The sequence below is a fragment of the Carica papaya genome, chromosome 5 (genome assembly GCF_054855325.1).
Source record: "Carica papaya isolate Zhongbai chromosome 5, ASM5485532v1, whole genome shotgun sequence".
NCBI lineage: Eukaryota > Viridiplantae > Streptophyta > Magnoliopsida > Brassicales > Caricaceae > Carica > Carica papaya.
In genome coordinates, this window is record NC_142313.1 from 43,719,971 (window position 1) to 43,740,657 (window position 20,687).

The following is a 20,687-nucleotide window of genomic DNA, read 5'->3' on the forward strand; positions in this document are numbered from 1 at the left end:
GATGTAAGTCTCTATGATCACTGATGTGCCTGTAATGTATCTTTTGAGTTGAGATACATGAAAGACGAGATGGATTCTTGAGGTTTTGCTGACAACCTGAGCTTGTATGCTACATTTTCAATCTTCTGTTTGACTTGAAAAGGCCCATAGTAGCAAGGAGATAATTTAGACCTTCCACTTTGTCTTATTGAACTCTGTTTGTATGGTTGTTGTTTGAGTAGTACCCAATATTGAATTTCAAAAATTCTAACTTCGATGGTTGTCTGTGTATTGTTTGCCCTTGACTGTGCCTTCAAAAGCTGTTGTCTGATTGTCTTATTAGTTTTTCTCTTTCAGAAAAGAACATCTCCAATTATATAAAGCTGAGTAAATATCTACAATCTCTGAAAAATGTGGAGCTGTATACCCATAAAGCACTTGGAAGGGTTTCATTTTTAGATTTATGTACTAGGAAGTATTGTATCGCCGCTCTGCAGCCGTTCAGCCATTTAGCTCAGGTTTTGAATTGCTGATTTTTCATGCAGCAGAGATACATCTCAAGACATTGGTTGTGTCATCCTGGTGGGCCATCTGCCTACGGATGATATGCAGAAGTGAAGTGTAAGTTTGTTTCCACTGCCTTTATTAGTTCATTCCTGAATAGACTGGTGAATATTTTACCCTTATTGGATGCTGTCACTTGCGGAATTTTTGCACAAATTCCATATAGCATCGAGCAACTCCTTGGCAGCGAATGGGTTTAGTGGTATAAAATGTCCATATTTGGTGAAACGGTTTACCATTAATAATGTAGTGTCTTTTACCTCGGATTTTTGCAGTTATTTGATGAAGTTGAGGGATACATGAGTTCAAGTTTTTGAGGATATGGTCAAAGCCTACAGAAGACTAGGTATGGGGATCTTCTCCGTCTTGGAACATTAGCAAATATCACATTATTGGATCCATTGAATGATATGTTCCTTCATCTTGGGTCAATAAAAGTGTTATTTGCTCCGCTCATAGATGGTCCTGATTCCTGAGTCTCCCCCTACAACTGTGTTGTTGCATTGGTAAAGTAGTTGATTCCGCAACTCTTCCTTGTTGTCTATCACCAATCTCCCTTTGCACATGATAATTCCTTGTGCAGGCTGAAGGAAGGCCTGTTGTAAGGGGATACCATCAACTCTGTGAATAATTGTTGAGTGAATGGATCACTGGTACAGTTGTTGAGTACTTATAGCATTTAGGCAGAGGTGGAGGTAGATACAGTATATAATATTTCTGCTATAGGATCCTCCAGTTCTCTTCTTGAGAGAACATTTGCTGCAGTGTTGGATGACCCCTATTTATACTAGATAATATAGTTTAACCCCAATAATTTCATGACTCCCTTCTGGTTTACCATTGATTACACTCTTTGATCTAACAGATACTTCAAGCTGCATTGGTCAATCTTAATGACAAAAAGAACTCTTTCTAAGTAATACTATCACTATCCTACTGCATATAAAACTGTCTTGAGCTCATTTTTATATACTGATTTAGCTTGATTTCTACAAGTCATGACTGTTTAAAAGTTGAAAAGCTTGGTTGGCCTCTATATTCCACTGGAAAGCACCCTTTTTTAACAAGTTGGTGAGTGACTTACTATGACTCTGTAATTTTGTATGAATTTGTGGTAAGACCTTATTAAGCCTAAAAATCTTCTGAGGTCTTCAATATACGTGGCATTGGTCAGCTGACAATGGCTTCTATTTTTCAGCGGTCTGTTTTTACTCATTTTCCGGAGCTGATGTGTCCTAGATATTCTACTTTAGTATGAAAGAAGAAAAATTTAGATTGTTAGGTATACAATTTGTTGCTTTTGAATAACTTCAGGATTTCTTCTAATTGCTTGAGATATTTTTGTTTGGTGGTGTTGTAAAATAATGTCATCAAAGACAAGAACAAATTTTCGCACGAAGGCTCTGAAAATGTAATTCATGAGGGCCTGATTGCGGCTGGGGCATTGGTGAGGCCAAAAGGTGTCAATCTGAATTGTAGTGATCCTGGTGCGTCCGGAAGTCTGTTTTGTGTATATCTTTTTCCTTTACCCGAATCTAATGATACCCTACTCGAAGATCGATTTTAGAAAATACGTTGCTTTATGTAATTCATCAAGGAGGTCATCAATAATGGGATTGGAAACTTGTTTTTTGTGGTCAGAGAATTGACCAATAAGACTGGCAATGAGAAAGGGCTGTGATTGGGAGGATGAGTGACTTGTTCAACATCTTTTATACTTGTTTCTCTATCTCATTTTTTTGGTGGAACAAATATCTATAAGGATTTATGTTCACTGTGGCATTCTCGTGAGTCAATGAGATGATGTGATCAAAAACTCTTATTGGAGGCAACTCTCGTTCTTCAAAGAAGTTCTCATATTAGTCAATTTATGCTCCAAGTGCCTTGTTGGAGATCTCTGATGTTTGTATCTCCTTTTTAATTTTCATCATCAGAAATACGGTTCAACCTTCAATTTCTTGCTTTTGCTTAGATCTTATGCAGGTGTATTGGAAATTCAGACACCCAAATCTTATGTAGGTGTTGAACTTTTGCAGCCTATTAATTTCGTAATTTTTTTTTGATAAAAGAAGAAGTATGTATTCTAAGTAGAGGAAAATAGAGTGCATAAATGGAGGATAACAGATACGTAAACAATGAAATAAACAAATAAATGTGAGGCAACAACCTAATCTCTTTGGAAAATAGCTATAGACATCCCCAAGAGACCATGCTCCATAACCAAAGAGAGGCCAAATTAACAGTGGGAGTTGAATATGATATTTAAAGGCCCTAGCTTTCCTCTCCAACAGCAACAATCACTGTCCAACTGTAGCTCCTCTCAGGAGCTACTCTCACTCCTTATTCTTGTGAAAACCATGAAGAGAAGATGAATGGATTTCTAGGAGTTGAGGGGAAACCCAACTTTTGTCAAAGATGTTAAAAGACCTACCCTAAGCTTTAGACCACATAACAATGAAGAAACATTTGACGAGGAACAGTTTTCTTGACAAGATCAGCTATTTTCTATTCAATTTTAATGACTATCCAAATGGGATGGTGACACTTTTCAACTTGCTAGTTATGGGAAATTGGCAGGTCTGGATGCAGGTATAACTTCTGCACATGATTCTAAGTTTTATTCTTTTTTTTTTCTGTTTGGATGTGGATAATTTTTCTGATATCTGTTTTTTCTTTTTAATGTATCTTTGCATGATAGAGAAGGATTTATATTTTAATTTTATACTGTTGTGATATGCTTTGCACATTCAATTTTGACCTTCTAAGCCTTTTTCTACAAGACTCGATGGGTTAGGTGGGGAATCCTTAGAACCTGAACTTACCAGATAACAGCTCATAATATCTTTAGTTGCTTGTTTAGTGTTGGTGGTACGGCCCAAAATTCTTGAAAGGATTTATGGCTGTTTGGAGGAACAACTAAGTTTTTTTTTTTTCAAATAGATTAGAGCCTAGCAACTGACTCTCAACTCTTGGTTTGATTCTCGGAAGACGTGATCTAAATGCTAGATTAACCTTGTAGAAGAGTGAAGCCATCTAAGAGAAAAAGGCTACCGTCGAGTTAATTTTATTAAAGTGGGCACCCAAGATGTCGGCTTGTTATGGAGTTTCATTTGATGTGGTTTAAAAAAGTCTTAGATGGGTTGGAAAGGAATGATGGGGCCTTAATGGAAATTTGAGCTTTTCGTATTAGTTGTTTGGTTGTCTGTTGTGTTGCATTTAGAAAGACGACATGCAGATCAAGTGTTTACAAACAATAATCTGCTGATTCAGTAGTTTTCCTAACAAAGCAATAGATCCCTTGTCCTTTCATATAATTGTTGGGAACCAACCAGTTTCGTGCACTATCCGATCAATTTTTTAGAAGTTCAGCATTTCTCTCTCTAGCTCCAAATTCTCTCTTCTCTCTCTCTAATTTTTCTGTCTTTGGACGCTTGGTCGGCCAAGTCCGTTGATTCTGGTCTAATGACCTCCTTTGGATGAAGATTTTTTATTATCGAAAATAAATCTTATGATTTGGTCTGCAAAGGGAAAAGATTGGAAAACCTACGGATAACTAAAAATGAGCGTGGTTTCCGCCGTTCAATAGTCCTCAACAAAGAGGAGTACTGTTGGTTCTTAGACGTACTCCAAGATTTTTGGTGGAAATGGAAGTCGGGGAAATGGGCGGAACATTTGGTGCAGAGAAGTTATGAACTCTGGTTGTCGTACGGAAGCAACAGAAGGGGTGAATATTTGGCTCTTACACTACAGGGAGGTGGTCAAGTGAAGAGGATTTTCTTCCCAAGTGGTATGGATGGAAATGGATGGTGGAAACTAACGATGGCTGTGTTCTAGCTCGCTGATAGACCATTGAAGAATCCTAACACGAAGGCAGATGGAAGTAAACCGATTAATCCGCATGTTCATGCCAATACTCCGAACAACCATGGAGTGTTTCCTTTAAATGTCCTCATTGCAAGGAGGCGATTGATGTGTTAATGGAAGTAAAGGGTTCAAAAACTTACTTGGCGGCGCTAGGAGCACACGAGGGGAGGCCGAATCGAATAGGGCAGAGGAAATCAGAGACAGTTTCGAGTCAGGTTGCCCCAAGGAAATCAACCCGGGCACCTAATAATGTCAAACTAAACGCAATGGGTTCCCATCGTTTTGGTCATTTGGGGTATGGTGCTGCAAATACTGTGGGCGCCAAACACAGCTAAAACTGAATAGGCATGATGAGAAGAGAAGGTTTACATGGAAAGAAAAGGAGAAGTGGATTGCAAGACCTAATATTATCGGATGCCCAAATTTAAATTTAAACCCAAGCCCGCGTATGAATAGGGTTTTGACCTGTGGGGAGCATTTGGGTACAAATGACCCCGTGTCACCTGACTTCATAAAGGATGAGAAGGAGTGTCGACCAAAAATTGATATAGACGTAGAGAAGCTAGGGCTCGTCGAAGGGTCACCTCTGGTGGAAAATATGAGCAACACAGTGGGTGCTCTGCCTTTTGACCTCAGCGAAAGGGACGACAATGATGTGTTTTATGTTTTCTCCACCATGGAGGACTTCGAAGGCAAAGGGAGGCAGATGAACGAGCTTCAGCTGGATGAGACGGAGGCGAACTACCTCGAAATGGTTTGGTGGAAGAAGATGCCTAGACGATTACTACAGTTCGTGACTCGGATTTGGAGGAGATTATTGAGCTGAGTTTGGAAGGTGTCACTATCACTAAGACTGAGATGGATTATTGTTCACAGTGGGTGGCCAACAACATTCAGAAGTTTGGAAAAATGATGGGGGTGTCACTAGCAGGTATGGAGAACTTATCCTTTCTTTTTTTCTCTGAAATTGAAAAAAAGAAAGATGCTAAAGAAAAACACAGGAACCAAACTGAAAGAAAAGAATAAAACCGGTGAAGGGACATCGAGGGAGCTTAAAAGATTGAAATTGTCGATTAACTATGATGGGAGAAAAAACAGAGGCAAGGTAGGGGAAGTGGTTCAGATGTTATGTAAATGATTGGTAGAATAATTTCATGGAATGTTCGGGGAATCAACTGCAGGGGTAAAAGATTGATAATCAGTGGGTGTTTAAAAAAATGGAGTCCTTCTATTGTCTTCCTCCAGGAAACCAAAATGTCCGACTGTACTGGTGAGATAGTTGAAAGCTTGTGGCATATGAAGGAAAAGGGATGGGAGACTCTTTTATGGAAGGAGGAACAAGTCAGTTGCTTAAAGATTATCAAGGGGGAGTGCTCCTTGTCGTGTATTTTTAGAAACAAAAAGGGGGGTTTTGAATGGATGTTCATGGATGTTTACTGTCGGGGGAATAGTGAGGAAAGGAATCTGCTGTGGAATAATTTGGAGGTTTGCAGAAATATTTGGGCTGGGAAATGGATTATAGGGGGAGATTTTAATATGACACTGAGAAGAGAAGAGAGAAGTGGAATTAACTTTTCTACTACAGTAGCTAGTGAATTTAAGGAGGTGATGGAGAGGTTTGAAATGGTTGATCTTCCTCTAAATAAGGGTCAATGGACCTGGTCAAACCAAAAGAGCAGTTCAAGAATTGATAGATTCTTCATTTCCTCCTGTTTTCTACTTGACCTGATGGGGGTGAGGCAAAAAACTTTGCCTAGGCTGATCTCTGACCATTATCCCATTTGTATTGAGGCTAATGGTATTCAGTGGGGTCCGGTTCTATTTAGATTGGATAGCATATGGTTGAAGAAAGCTGAGTTTCATAATCTGGTGAAAAGTGCCTGGAAAAATTATGAGATCAAGGGTTGTGCTAGCTACAGATTTGTACATAAACTAAAGGCAGTAAAAAAGATCATTAAACAGCGGACAAAAACGGAAAGAGTACAGAGTCAGACATCTTTTGACTCGATTTTGTCTCTTATTGCTGAGATGGATTTTAAAGCAACTGCAGTGGAGCTGAATGAGGAAGAGCGGGACAGGTAGGGGACCCTGAAATTACAACTAGAATCTTTTCTAAATGATGAGGAATTAATGTGGAGGCAGAAATCTAGGAAGAAATGGTTAGCAGAGGGGGACCGTAATACTAAGTATTTTCATGCCCTTGTCTCCCATCGAAGAAGATGTACCTATATACATAAAATTTGGGTCAACAGTAACAAAGTTTCTGGTAACAGTGAGTTGAGAGAGGCTGCCAGGGTGCATTTCAGACAGCTTTTTGAGGATGAATGTGTTGTTAGACCAGAGTTGGACAGCTTGTTTTTTAACAGAATTTCTGATGAGAGTCGCCGACAGCTGGAAGCCAAATTTTCGAAGGAGGAGGTGTTCCAAAGCTTGAAAGCCTGCAATGGGAATAAAGCACGGGGTCCTGACGGGTTTAATATAAACTTCTTAAAATCATTATGGATGCTGTTAAAAGTGGATATTTCGGAGATTTTCGATGAGATGCATTCTTCTGGTAAATTTGATAAATCCTTAAACTCCGTCTTCATCTCTCTTATTCCCAAAAGAGCTGGAGCAAATGAATTCAAAGATTTTAGGCCAATGAGTTTGGTGGGTTGCATTTATAAACTAATTGCCAAAGTGTTGGGTAGGAGGCTTTCCAAGGTTTTGGGTGAGGTTATAGGGGAGTGTCAATATGCTTTTGTGGGTGGTAGACAAATCCTTGATGCGGTGATGGCTGCCAATGAAACAGTTGATGATCTTATGGTTGCAAAAAGAGATGGTTTAATCTGTAAACTTGATTTGGAAAAAGCTTATGATCATGTAAATTGGAACTTTGTTGATTACATGCTGTCTAGGCTGGGTTTTGGTGTGAGATGGACATTATGGATGAAGTCTTGTATTACTACCACTTCTTTTGCTGTTCTGGTTAACAGAGACTCTTCAAATTTCTTTAGTGCTGCAAGAGGGCTTAGACAAGGGGATCTCCTATCCCCACTATTGTTCATCATGGTAATGGAAGGTTTAAATGGGATTATCGAAAGGGTTAAAGAGCTTAACTTGCTGAAGGGGGTTCGGGTTGGAAAGAGAGATAATTTTACGGAAATCTCTCATTTATTTTTCGCGGATGATACTCTCATTTTTTGCCAACCAGATCTGAAAAATCTGTTGTATTTAAAATATGTTCTCTATTGGTTCCAAGTTGTTTCAGGTCTCAAAATTAACCTCATCAAATCTGAATTGGCTAGAATTGGAGGCAATGGTGATGTTGTATCTTTTGCTAGAATTTTAAGATGCAAAGAGATCAAGTTTCCTTTCAAATATCTTGGTGTCCCGCTGGGAGCCAAATACAAGGATCAAGGCACTTGGGAACCGATCATTGATTTATTTGAGAGTAGATTAGCAGGGTGGAAAAGGAACTTTCTACCCGAAGGGGGCAGATTTACCCTTATAAAACACACTCTTGCAAATCTTCCAATCTATTATTTATCAACGTTAACCATTCCGGTAAATGTGGTTAAAAAATTAGAAGCAATTCAATGTAGGTTTTATGGGGTGATAAGGATGAAACCCATAAATTTCACTTTGTGAATTGGGAAGCATTAAAAGATCTGATTGCATATGGGGGGCTTGGTATTAGATCTTTGGTCAAAATGAATGAGGCATTTCAAGGTAAATGGCTGTGGAAGTACTTTAGGAATGATAAAAGTTTGTGGCATAGAATTGTTGAATCTCGCTGGGGGAGGTGTACAAATGCTTATGGCTGTAACCGTTTCTCATATCCTCATGGAAGAGAGTTGTGGAGGAGAGTTCTCTCGTTAAAGTTGAGATTTTTTCAGTGTATTAAATGCAAGCTGGGTTGGGGGAATTTGATTAATGTCTGGGAAGATAATTGGATTGGAGAGGGCAACCTAAAGGGTAGATTCCCTGGCATTTTCAATATTTCACAGAATAAAAATTTGTTGGTTGAGAAGGCCTACCAAGTGTCTAATGGGTTGGTTGTTTGGTCCTTAAGCCTTAGTATGAATTTGAACGATTGGGACTTGACAGAATATGAAAATATGCTACAGCTTCTCGCCAACTTGACTGTGTCTACTAATGCTGATCTTCCTGTGTGGACCTTGGAAAAAAATGGGGCTTTCTCTGTGTCTTCTTTCTACAATTTTCTTTGCATGAAGAGTGCTGCTGCCAATAGCCATTTTCCTGCCCAACAAATATGGAAAATAAAGGTCCCCCCTCGTGTTGCTTTCTTTGCTTGGGAGGCTTGCCTGGAAAAGATTTTAACAATCGATATGCTGAAGAGGAAGAGCTGTATTTTTGTGAATGCTTGTTATGTTTGTTTGAAGACGGAGGAAACTTGCAACCACCTTCTTCTTTGGTGTCCTCTTGCCTATAGTTTGTGGATTTTTGTGTATGGTATTCTGGGCATTAAGTGGGTCATTGCTGGGTCAGTGATGAATGAGATTTGGGCTTGGGATGGTCTTAATGTTAGAAATAAATTAGATAATGTGATCCCTTTAATGGTTTTTTTGGGTTTTGTAGAAAGAAAAGAATTGTAGAACTTTTGAGGGTAAGGAATGCAATTTTTCTAAGTCAAAAGATAGATGGCTGAATTTTTTTGGGTCTATCCTATTAAGTCACGACGTTGTTTGTGATGAGGATTTTGGGAATGTTGTTGAGTCTTTAACTATAATGTAAATTCTTCTGTGGATAGGTGATACCCCCGTTTTTGTTAGTACCTGTTAATATACTGAATATTTTTTATTTCAAAAAAAAAGTTTTCCTAACAAAGCAAATATCACAAAGTTCATTCACACTGTCCAGTGCAAACCATTGATGGTCCATAAATCAGATTTCAGAATCTATAGCAATTTAATTGTATTCTACATAATTTATAACTGCATTTTCTTCTCAACTTATGGATCGTGCTTGAGGATCTGTTACTCTGTGTCCGTTTCAGAGCTATGCAGAGCTGACAGGAACTTCTTGGACACTTGTATATTTCGTCAGCTTCTACCTGATTACTGTTTTACTTCTGTTGAATTTGGTAAGTTTCATTTATTGCCACGAGCTATTGATCTTGTTTGCTACTGATACTATTTCATGTACATCCTGATTTAGTCATTCTCCTGCTCATCTGAGTGATTTCTTGTATAATTTTGTGTGTCTGCATATCTATTTGGCTGCTTGTTTCTTTTGGATTTTGTTTCAAATCCAAGGGATAGCAGTGAAAAGGAGATCTACGGATAACAAAGTCAATAAACCTTCTATTATCCCTATTTAATAAAACTTTTTTAATGAAATTAATAGACTTTGAGCTACCATGGATGTGGAGCATAAATTACAATGAACTTTCTAGTTATGACTTAAAATTGACTTGAGCAAGTCTTGTCAAGAATAATATATTGTGTTTATTGTCGAATAATATGATCCTATATATAAAAGTTTTCTAGAATAAGAAATGAAACTGACAATTAAGTACAAAGGACATATTTTACCACAATGTTCTTTAACCTAATTTAGGATTACATATTAAATACATTCTTCAACACTCATCCTCAAGCTGGGAATACAATTATTCATCCTCAAGCTGACAATGATGGTCCAGAATGTTGGGTTATTCAAGCATTTGATTAACATGTCTACAAGCTGTGAATTGGTAGGTAGGTATAGTGTACATATCAGGACATTGTCTAACTTCGCTTCAATAAAATATCTATCAATCTCAATGTATTTTTTCTTATTGTATTGTACTGTGTACAAGCTATGCGTATAGCCGACTGGTTACCATAGTAAAGGCTCATAGAGCTATCTCATTTGATTCTTAGATCTTTTAGAATCCTTTTTAATCATAGTAGCTCACATATCTCTTATGTAATTGTTCGGAATTCTGACTCTGCACTCAATTTCACAACTAGATTATACTTTTTACTCCTTTAAGTGACCAAGTTACCCCAAAGAAAAGTATAATAACATGTGGTAAATCTTCTATTCACCATCGCCCTTGCTTAGTCTACATGTATAGGTTTTCAGGTGATAGACCCAGCTAATTTAATTAAATCTGAGGCTATAGAGCTTTGGTAGAAGATAAAAGGGACATGTCTTAGTCTTGACTCCTGGTCAAAATGAAGAGGGAAGCATCCTTTCTCATCCATTATGGGCCTGCAGTTGGCTGCCTAGCTCATACAGGGGTGCTTTTTTCAAGAAAAGGAAAAGATAACGGATCAGTTATCATGGACCTTATAACTGATAACATGCATCGATTTGCCAGTAGACACCATATATATGTGTAACAAGTCGTGAATTTAATGTTTGCAAACTAAAGTATCGTCCTTAACATTGTAAGAGGTGAATTTGTTTTATTCAATTCTTGGTTTGTATCTGAGTTAGGGCCAGAGCAGGAAGTCTAAAACTAAGTAGCTTCTGTTTTCCCAATTGCATAAATGTCAGTGTGCTTAGTCGAGTTTTACCATTATTTATTTTGCACACATGCATCATGGACAAGCGGAACTAAATGTATCTTTTTTCCTTCAATGCTGAATCATAGAGCATAATATATGTTTGTTAACATGTGGAAAATTATTGATGTCGCATTTGTGTTGCCTGCAGGGAGAAATCCCTAAAGGTGCTTAGTTATTAACATAATTTGAACAAAAACTATTTGATGTTTCAGAAGTTATACAACACCTATTCAAGTGATTATGTCTGAAATAATGTTTTGGATTATATTTAGTGTATACAGAAGTGAGAACATGGTTTATACTTTTGTTGTAGTTGTGAATGTTTATTACAGGATAGAGAAGAACAAAGAACTGTTGTTTTGTTTTATGATCATTTACTAGTTATAAACATTTTGGTTATGTTTGGTTTAGGGGAATTTGAACCGAAATTGATAAAACGAGATGAGGTTAAAAACAGGAAACGTATTTACTATTCTAAGGGAAATTATGTTGTATAGTGGGTATACACACTCATATTTTGTCCTATTTTATCAATAGTTCGATAAAAATCTGACTCCATGTATTTAATTGATGACTTTAGATTTTTGTCAAACTATTGATGGAAATGGGAGAAAACATCAAAGAATACCTGTTATACAAAACGATTCTCAGTATCCTAATCTATTTTAGTTCAGATTACGTGTGTTTTTATTCATATCTTGTTAAGTGAGAGTAAGACTCCATCTGAATTCAAGGTAGGAATGGAAGTGGTCAATTTTGAACCAAATACAAAAGTTATGATCCAAGTCTATATAGATATTTATTAATCATAATAACAGAGGAAACATAACTTTGAATATTTTATATGTGAACCATTGCCACTGCATCAGCAAATGGATATCTCAACAGTCCAAATTGTCTTTAGACAGTTCAAAAGAAACTCATTATTCTTCTTGTGCATGTAATTTCAGGTTGTGGCTTTTGTTTTGGAGGCATTCTTTGCTGAAATGGATCTTGAAACATCAGAACAGTGTGAAGATAAGAATGAGGTCAGTAATATCTTCTCTTCACCTTGTTGGTACATCAAAATCAAAGCCATCAAAGGTAATTAAAGAAGTCAGAAATGGGAGCATTATGATAAAAGGAGATATTATAAAGATGAGAAAATATGTTGACTAGAGGACTATTGCCAATCCAAAGGTCCTTGCAAAACAAAATGAGGAGACGAGTCAATTGCAAATGAACGGAAGACGGATTTTTACTGGAGAGAAATAGGGCAGTAATTGAAAGGGAATTGGATCTTCGAGGGATTAGAAATGATGTTTTTTCCTTCATTATAGATGGTTATGATCAGTATAAAGTGTGGTCGTGAGTAAAACGAGTGAAGGTTGCTGAACTCTAAGCTTAATTGTAAGATACCACACTAAAAGGATAAGCTGAAATATTGGTTCATGATGTCATATTTAAGAAATGGTTCATATATCCATAATGATACATTTAATAAGAAAATGAAACCTAAAAGATATTCTAGCTAAATAGGAAATTGATTGTAATAAAACTTACCTAAAATAGAGCCTAAATCATGTTATTTTCCATTGTAGAAGAAATATTCACAGTTTGACACCATCCTCAACATGCCACTTGCCCCAATAATTGCCTAAATGAAAACTGAGCAACACATCAAATTTTTCAAGTAAACTACTATCCCTAAATATGTCCTAGCATCAGGATCTTGTTACAAGTGTAGACTGGTGGGTGCCTGGGTGGGGAAGGAAGAATTTTTATCTCATTATCTTCGGCTCTGCTTGTTTGAACTGAAGAGAAAAGAGATAAAATGCTATTAGCATGTCTGCTAGATTTGATCTTGCTTCTGAAGTGGCTAGTTTGTTATTTTTTCTTCAATTACCATTCTGTCACATGCTTCAACTCATTTGCTAGTTGATATTTTCAGCTCCTATGGTATAACTAAGATGTTTTATTTTGCATTCTCAATCTAGGATGACGAATCAGGATCAGGAAAGTACAAACGCCGTTATGCTGGGTATGTACTTCTTGCTAATTATTTCTTATAAAGCTCTCATTTACATGTAATATGGTTTGCAGAGTTCAAACCACCTTCAATTCATGTTCTCATTGTTTGGTACAGCACAAAGACCCGGAGTGGGAGAGTTGATGTTCTTCTACATCGTATGTTGAGTGCAGAGCTGGATCAAGCAGACTCATCAAGGCCGTAACGTCTGTACATCTTGTTGGGGAGTGTACCTGTGTAAGTTAGTAGGGTAAAAAGTATATTATTAATACATCTATTCAGTGTAATCTTGTATGGATTTCCTTGTATAATTGCTAGATACTTGTATGTATAGGATCCCAACACTCAATAAAATACGATTCATTCTTCTACGTGGTACTTGAGACCTAAAATTAAGAAACCTAGTCTCTTTTACAAAACTTATTCACACTTTGTTGCCAAAATAAGAAAACCTTAAGGGAAGTCAGCCTTCATACCAAAAGCAGCCAGCCAGCCACCACTGGCCTTTAAACCAGGCTGCTGCTACGAGCAGCTGCCTGACCAGCCGCCTGCAGTCACAAAGACCAGCCTATTGCACGTACCTCCAGCCATGTCTGCCACCCAGGTTCCGCCACGCCAAGCTGCATCTGTCTCTAGCTGTGACCCCTCCTGCAGCGACAGCCAGCCACGTGCACAGCCAGACCCTTCAGCCGTGTGCCTCCCTGTGTGCGCCCCTGTTCTGCCAACCATCAGTCATTCCTCCCCCTGTGCAGCAACTGTCTGCCAGAAACAGTTCCTCCAGCTTTCACTGTTATATTCATCAAGTCCTAAAAATTTCTTGAAGAATATTGAAAGTTATGTCTCAATCTACCTGCACAAGCTTTGCAATGGGAAACTTATTACATAACAACAACGAATTTCAACCAGTTCAGGTTACCTATTGCTTCAATGGAAAAAATTACCTTAGTTGGTCATAATAAATTTGGACCATTCTCAAGGATCGAGAAAAGTTAAGTCATCTCCTGGGCACCAGTTCAAAGCATGGAGATCACACTTTTGATGCTTAGGATAAAGAAGAATCTATGATTATGGCTTGACTCTGGAACTTTATGACACAAGAGATCAGTAAACTAGTTATGTACCTGTCTACAGCAAAAGATACTTGCAATTCGATTCGGGAATCTATTCTAAAGGAAAAAATGCAATCCAGATGTACGGTATGACCGTCAAAACCCAAAAAACGAAACAAAACAACTAGACAATCACAAAATATTCAAATCTTCTTGAAGCTTCTAGTAGGAGCTTGATCAGCATTATAGTATTACTATGGAAAATGGCAAAGATGCAGCTGCCTTAAAGATGTTTGTGGAGAAAGAAAAAGTCTACCAATTTATGGCAGGGGTCAACAAGGAATGTATCATATAAGGTTTGGGAAGGACTGTACTTCCTGAAAATACACCTGACATACCCAGCACTGTTCTCTCCACCACCACATTAGACAAGTTTTGTTAGTATTATAAGATGTTAGGACACCCATCTTTCTCTACTTTTAAGATCATGTTTCCTCTTTATTTTCTAATTGCAACAATGAAAGTTTACACTGTAACGTAGGTGACCTAACAATGCACCAGTGTACAACTTTTACTTCTACTAATAAAAGAAGTGATATTCAATTTCAATTGATTCATAGTGATGTTTGGGATTTCTCTAGTGTTCCTAACATTTTTAGGGCATGATAGTTTCTTTCCTTCATTGATGACTGTACTTGGGTTATTTAGCTTTTTCTATTGAAATCTAAACTGGATTGAGTTCTCTAGCTTAATATCATGATTAAAACACAATTTGGATACAATTAAATGTTTTAGAATTGATAATGCGCCGAGATTATTTTAACCACACCATAACTATCTTCTTTTAAAAAGAACGAATTATGTATGAGTCTTTTTGTATATATGCTCCATAACAAAATGGAGTCATAGAATAAAAAAACAGTTATCTGCTTGCTACTACCTGTGCCTTCTTGTTCTAAAACCATATACCTAAACACTATTGGAGGAAAGCGTGTTAACTGTCACATATTTTATCAAAATCGATTATCATCTAGAGTACTAAAGCTTCGTAGTCCAATGGAAGTTCTAGTTACCTTCTTTCTATGGGTACAAGTCACCAATAACATTATACCTCATGTCTTTGAGTGTATTGTTATGTTTTCATACATCCATCTCAAAGAGGAAAACTTGGCTCTAAGGAAATCAGATGTATCTCTGTGGGCTATTACTTTGCTCAAAAGGATTACAAGTGTCAATATCTATCCATAAAGAAATTTTATGTGTATATAGATGTGACCTTTATTGAGACCAAGTCCTTCTTTTACTAACCTTTTCTTCATATAAAGATTATACCGAAAGATAAGGGAGACTCAAGAGACTCATTTTATGAAACTTCTCCCCTTTTCTAGACACTTTACCTATATTATCTAAGCCCATCACCTCACTAAAAGATCATATCCCACAAAATAAACTCAAAACCTCACAAAATGAGTTTGATCACAACCTATGCAGGACCCACATATTGTCTTGTTGTATTCAAGAAGGAAAAACTCCAACTTTAGTCCAAAACACATTTAAGAATTTGAGTCGGGCACTAGAAGTTAGGTAAACTATGAGAATCACTATCTTACTGATACTAATTTGTCTATTGCACTTAGAAAAAGGACTAAAAGATGCGCCTAGTATCCACTCTATCCATTTTTTAATTTTTGTGTCTTTTGAAAATTATTCACCAACTCACAAAAAATTTCTTATAAGCCTGAATACAATATTTACTCTCAAAAATTTATCTAAGGCTTAACCATAAAGGAATGGAAAAATGTTATGAATGTTGAAATGCATATACTTGAGAAAAATCAGACTTGGGAAGTGGTGGAACTATCTAAAGAGAAAATACTTGTAGGTTGCGAATATGTTATCAAATGTAAGTCTAGTGGAACGACCAAGAGATACAATTCATGATTCGTGGGTAAAAAATATACCTAGATTTACGGAATTGACTATTAAGAGACCTTTGTACCTATTGTAAATATGAATACAATACATATTCTACTATCTCTAACTGCTAAATATAATTAGCAATTATAACAGTTTGATGTGAAAAATATCTTTCTACATTTGGAATTGGAGGACGAAATTTATTTGGAGATTCATCACATGTTCGCCAAAGGAAGAGAGGAAAATAAGGTATGCAAATTCAAAAAGATTCTGTATGAATTTACGCAGTCTCCTAGAACATGGTTTTGGAAAATATTTAGAGTAATGTTATCCATAGGCTATAGACAGAGTCACCACACTACATCCTGTTTATCAGGCACTTGGAGACAAGGGGAATCATAGTGCAACTGGTCTATATAAATTATATTATTATTACAGCAAATGATAAAGGAGAAAAGACAACTCTCAAACAATGTTTAGTGAAAGAATTTAAAATTAAAGAGTTAGGAAGATTAAAGTACTTCTTCGGAATAGAGATGGTCTACTCTAAGTCAGCATATTTATATCTCAGCATAGATACACTCTAGATCTTTTGAAGGAAACTGACAAAGGCATGCAATCCCGCCAATACTCTAATTGATTCCAATCACAAATTGGGACTTGCGTTGGAAGAACTTGAGGTGGAGAAGGAGATGTATTAGAGACTGGTGATATGTCACATAAAAAACTAGACATAAACTATGTAGTAAATGTAGTGAGTTAATTCATGCATAAGCTCACAAAAGTGCGTCTGTAAGCTGCCTCTAGGGTACTCCACTACTTGAAGGGTATAAATGGAATTATTTTCAAGAAAATAATAACTGCTCCTTGAATCATATATTGATGCTAATTATGTAAATTCATTAGTTGACAGAAGATTTACATCTAGATAATGCACATTTATCAGCCAAAACCTAGTGACTAAGAGGAGTAAAAAGCAAAGTATTCTATCCTAATCCAATATTGAATTAGAGTTTAGGGGCTATCGCCCAAAGGTGTGTGAACTCTCATAGTTAAAGATAATTTTGGAAGACTTGAAATTTCAATTAGATAGACCTATAAGACTCTATTATAATAATAAATCAACTATTAGTATCGTCCACAACCCTATACAACATGACATGACGAAACATATTGAAGTCGATCGACACTTTATGAAAGAAAAGTTGGATAGTATATTGGTGTACATACTATACATGTCCACTACTTTGTAACTTGCAGATGCATTGACTAAAGGATTAAGTAATCATGTGTTTCAGACTATTATTAGCAAATTGAGAATGGATAACATCTATTTATTAGCTTGATGGAGAATATTGAGAAGTGTACGTGTGTAAGTGAGTATGGTAAACTCTAATGTAATTTTTGTAATCTTTGTAATTAATTAGGTTTTCTTATATAATTGTTGAAGACTTGTATATGTAGAGTCTTGATACTCGATAAAATACAATTCATTCATCCACATTTCGAGTAACCAAAATGTGTCAACTTTTTTGGAAATTGTGTCTCAAGAAAATTTTTTGAACTTACACAGCCTTATTTCCTCAGAATTTTTCCATATTCATTCTGCTTTTCTTCGGTGAAATGAGAATGCTACTAACTAATGAGATTGTAGTCTATAGATGTTATGGTTGAGCTTTTTGCTGGCAGATAAAAACTCCTTTCTCCGCACTGTAATGCGTTTGTCCATTTTTTCTTTTTTGTTTGCATCTGTTGCTTTGACATTGTACATTAGTGTCTGATTAATTTGTATTTTTAGTTTACAAAATCCAGAATGTACGTAATAATGCAGAATGACATCCGGAATGGCATCCGCATCCTAAATCCTTGATCTTCGAATCTTATCCTTTCTTTTGCTTTTGTCACAGGACGTTTCAGGAAACTACATCTTCTCGTAGCTAAGTCGACAAAGATTTTTGCATTGGGATTTGAAAGCCAGTTTACAAATTCAAATGCCCTTTTGACAGGAAAAGCAGCATGAAGATCACTTGTACCAGTAGGTATGTACGATTGAAATTTTCTGGTTAGCCCTTTTCAGCAAGGAATTCTGAATCTCATCAGCACATACTTGTTCGTCCTCACAAACGTTCTTCTGATTTTTCTCCCTCCATTGCCATGACAAGAAGTCATGTATTTGACGATACAATTAATTTTTTTGTGAACTCAAACTTGTGTTGTATGCATGTTTGTATTTGTTGTGTTTGTAAGGCTTGTACTGGCAACGACGCAGAAAATGTTAGTTTAATTTATGTAGAAAATGAAGAGATTTCTTTAACTTATGCCATAAATATCACTGCAGATTTCTGTATGATTCAGGCTGACTCTTGGGAAAATTTGGGTGATTAGCAAACTTTAATTTTAGATTATTATTTTTTTCCAAATTGTTAAGTAAATTTCATATTAGTTTTTAACTTTTATATTAAAAAATGTCACTTGGGCATTTTTTTCTACCTTCAATTGAATGTTTTATTCTCTTAATTTTATTATTATTTTCTTCTTTTGCCTATAAATACTTATTCATGGTTTCTACAATATAGCTTTTTTTTTTTGTTTTTTTACTTTAAACCCATGTATTTTATTTTTTTTATATATAAAAGTATCAATTTAATTTAAAAATATTCTCTCTTTTTTAAAGAAAAAAAATTCATTTTGTTGTTTCTTTAATTTATTTTGTCTATTTTACGACCGAAACAAAGAAGAATTCATTTCATATCATAATTTTGAATCAGACAAAAAATTTTAAGAATTAACATATCTATTTACTTTATCAATGATCGTCGGATATGATGTATCATAAGATATTTGACTTTTTTATTAATTTCTACGAGTTAAATCAAAAACAAATCTTGAATTAAGTATTCAACTCGATAGATAAATCGGAAAAGAAATCTTTATTGGTTCCACCTCTTATTTTTTAACGAAGAAAATGAATTTTTTTTCTTATCGACTAAAACGTTTCATTTTTTTATTTTCTTGTATTCTTCATATTAAGTTGTTAAACTCACGTTTTTAATTTTTTTAAAATGGGAAATTCAAATTTCCACTTTTTTTGGTCCAATTGAAAGTTGGAACACTTAGTTTTTTTTCTTTTTCTAAAAAAAAATTACTTGAATAAATTTTCTCGTATTTTGATCACACTAATATCTATATTTGTCTCTATTTCTTTTTTCCTTGTAAAATAATATTTTAAAAGCAAAATTATTAATTTTTAACAATAAAACCACATATTTCCTTTTTTTTTTTCTTTTTCATTAAACTCACCTTTTATTACATTTGATATTTCTTCATTTTGACAAAAATTAAGATAAGATGTTGGAGTCTTACTTACTACAAAAGTATATACACATATATATATATATACATACATAATCTCTTATACTAAACAAAAAATTCATTTTTAATTTTTAATATTAAAATTTTTTTTATTTGTCTTCACTTATTCATTCTCCCCCTTTTAACCATTTTTTTTTTTAAAAAGAAATTTTAATTCGCTATAATTATCATAACTAAAAAAATCTAATTATCATAAAATATTTCTTTTAACTTAAATATATCATTACTCCCTTTTTTACTATTATTTTTCTTGTTAGTTATAGCAGTTAATTAAGTTATTATTTTTAAATATTCTTTTTGTTATAATGAAATTTACATTAATTTCTTATTTAAATCAAGTAGCTTTACTATTAATCACAATTTTATTATCATAATAAACTTATAAAATAAACCCCAAAAAAAATTACATATTGAGGAGAAAAAAAAATGATTCCCATCTATGTATATATATATATATATAAATAAATAAATGCTTTTGTTTTGAGTATAGAGGAAAAAAATGGTATTATTATTTGGTTATCCCTAATATTTAAAAATAAAATAAAACTAGTTTCCTATTTAGGAGAAAAGAAAATTAAAAATAAAATTAATTCCCTGTTTGGCATTAAAGAAAATTAAAAATAAATTAGTTTCCTGTTTGGCTAAGAAAACCAAACGTCTCCCCCTTCCCTCTCTCTCTCTATATATACACACAAATATCCGTTGTATTTACTCCCATATTCTCTTTCAACTTCCTCATCTTCTTCTCCGAAAGAATCATCCGCCGGAGATTGTCACTGTCATTTCCCCCTTCTGATCCGCCACTGTCATCGCCTTGCTCTCCTGTTCAAGATTTACAGTAACTCTGCGAATATGCGCTCCAAAAGCTTCTTCAACGGCGGTTTCGTCTCTGTTGTTATCAGACGTTTAGGGCTCCGCTATTCGAAAAATCCTTACAAGCCTCTGGTGACGGCCGTGAGTCGCAGAAAGAAACGAGCTCGGAAAGGTCGTGTGCCGATTTACGTCGGTAAGGAATGTAAAAGATTTGAAGTTCCGGTGAAGTTTCTCTCAGTCCCTGCGTTCCAGAAACTCGTTAAGAAATTCGTTAATGACGATGATCGGCTTGATCCTAAGATTGACGGACCTCTGGTTCTCGAATGCGGAGCTGAATTCTTTGATTTGTTCTTGAAACTCGCGAAAGAAAATCTGATTTGAAGGCAATAGATTTGAAATTCTGGTGAAGCTTCCCTCGGTCCCTGTCTTCAAGAAACTCGTCACGAAATTCATTTAATGACGATGATCGGTTCTTGAAATTCAAACGTTATATGAATCTTTTCCTTCTTCTTCTTCTTTCTCTTTAATTTTTTTGTTAAAAGAGAATTTGATCAGTAGATGTAGCTTGATCTCTAGTTTGATCTGTTTCCTCTTTAATCTTTTTGTTAAAGAGTATTCGAT

General features: G+C 35.5%; 1 protein-coding gene across 2 annotated transcripts in view; it reads left to right on the plus strand.

Moving 5' to 3' along the window:
* The window catches only part of TPC1 (two-pore channel 1), a 46,650-nt gene extending 28,451 nt beyond the window's left edge, over positions 1–18,199 (plus strand). Inside the window, exons 21-26 of one of the 2 annotated variants that reach the window (XM_088221231.1) lie at positions 3,042–3,132; positions 9,407–9,493; positions 11,858–11,935; positions 12,884–12,927; positions 13,033–13,152; positions 17,789–18,199. In XM_088221231.1, the coding sequence (XP_088077357.1) occupies positions 3,042–3,132; positions 9,407–9,493; positions 11,858–11,935; positions 12,884–12,927; positions 13,033–13,120 (388 nt within the window). In that variant the 3' untranslated portion in view covers positions 13,121–13,152; positions 17,789–18,199. Of the gene's footprint in view, positions 1–299; positions 601–818; positions 890–3,041; positions 3,133–9,406; positions 9,496–11,857; positions 11,936–12,883; positions 12,928–13,032; positions 13,153–17,788 lie in introns of those variants that run through there. The other variant, XR_015819506.1, reaches the window with a different exon arrangement.
* Positions 18,200–20,687: the final 2,488 nt, after the last annotated feature.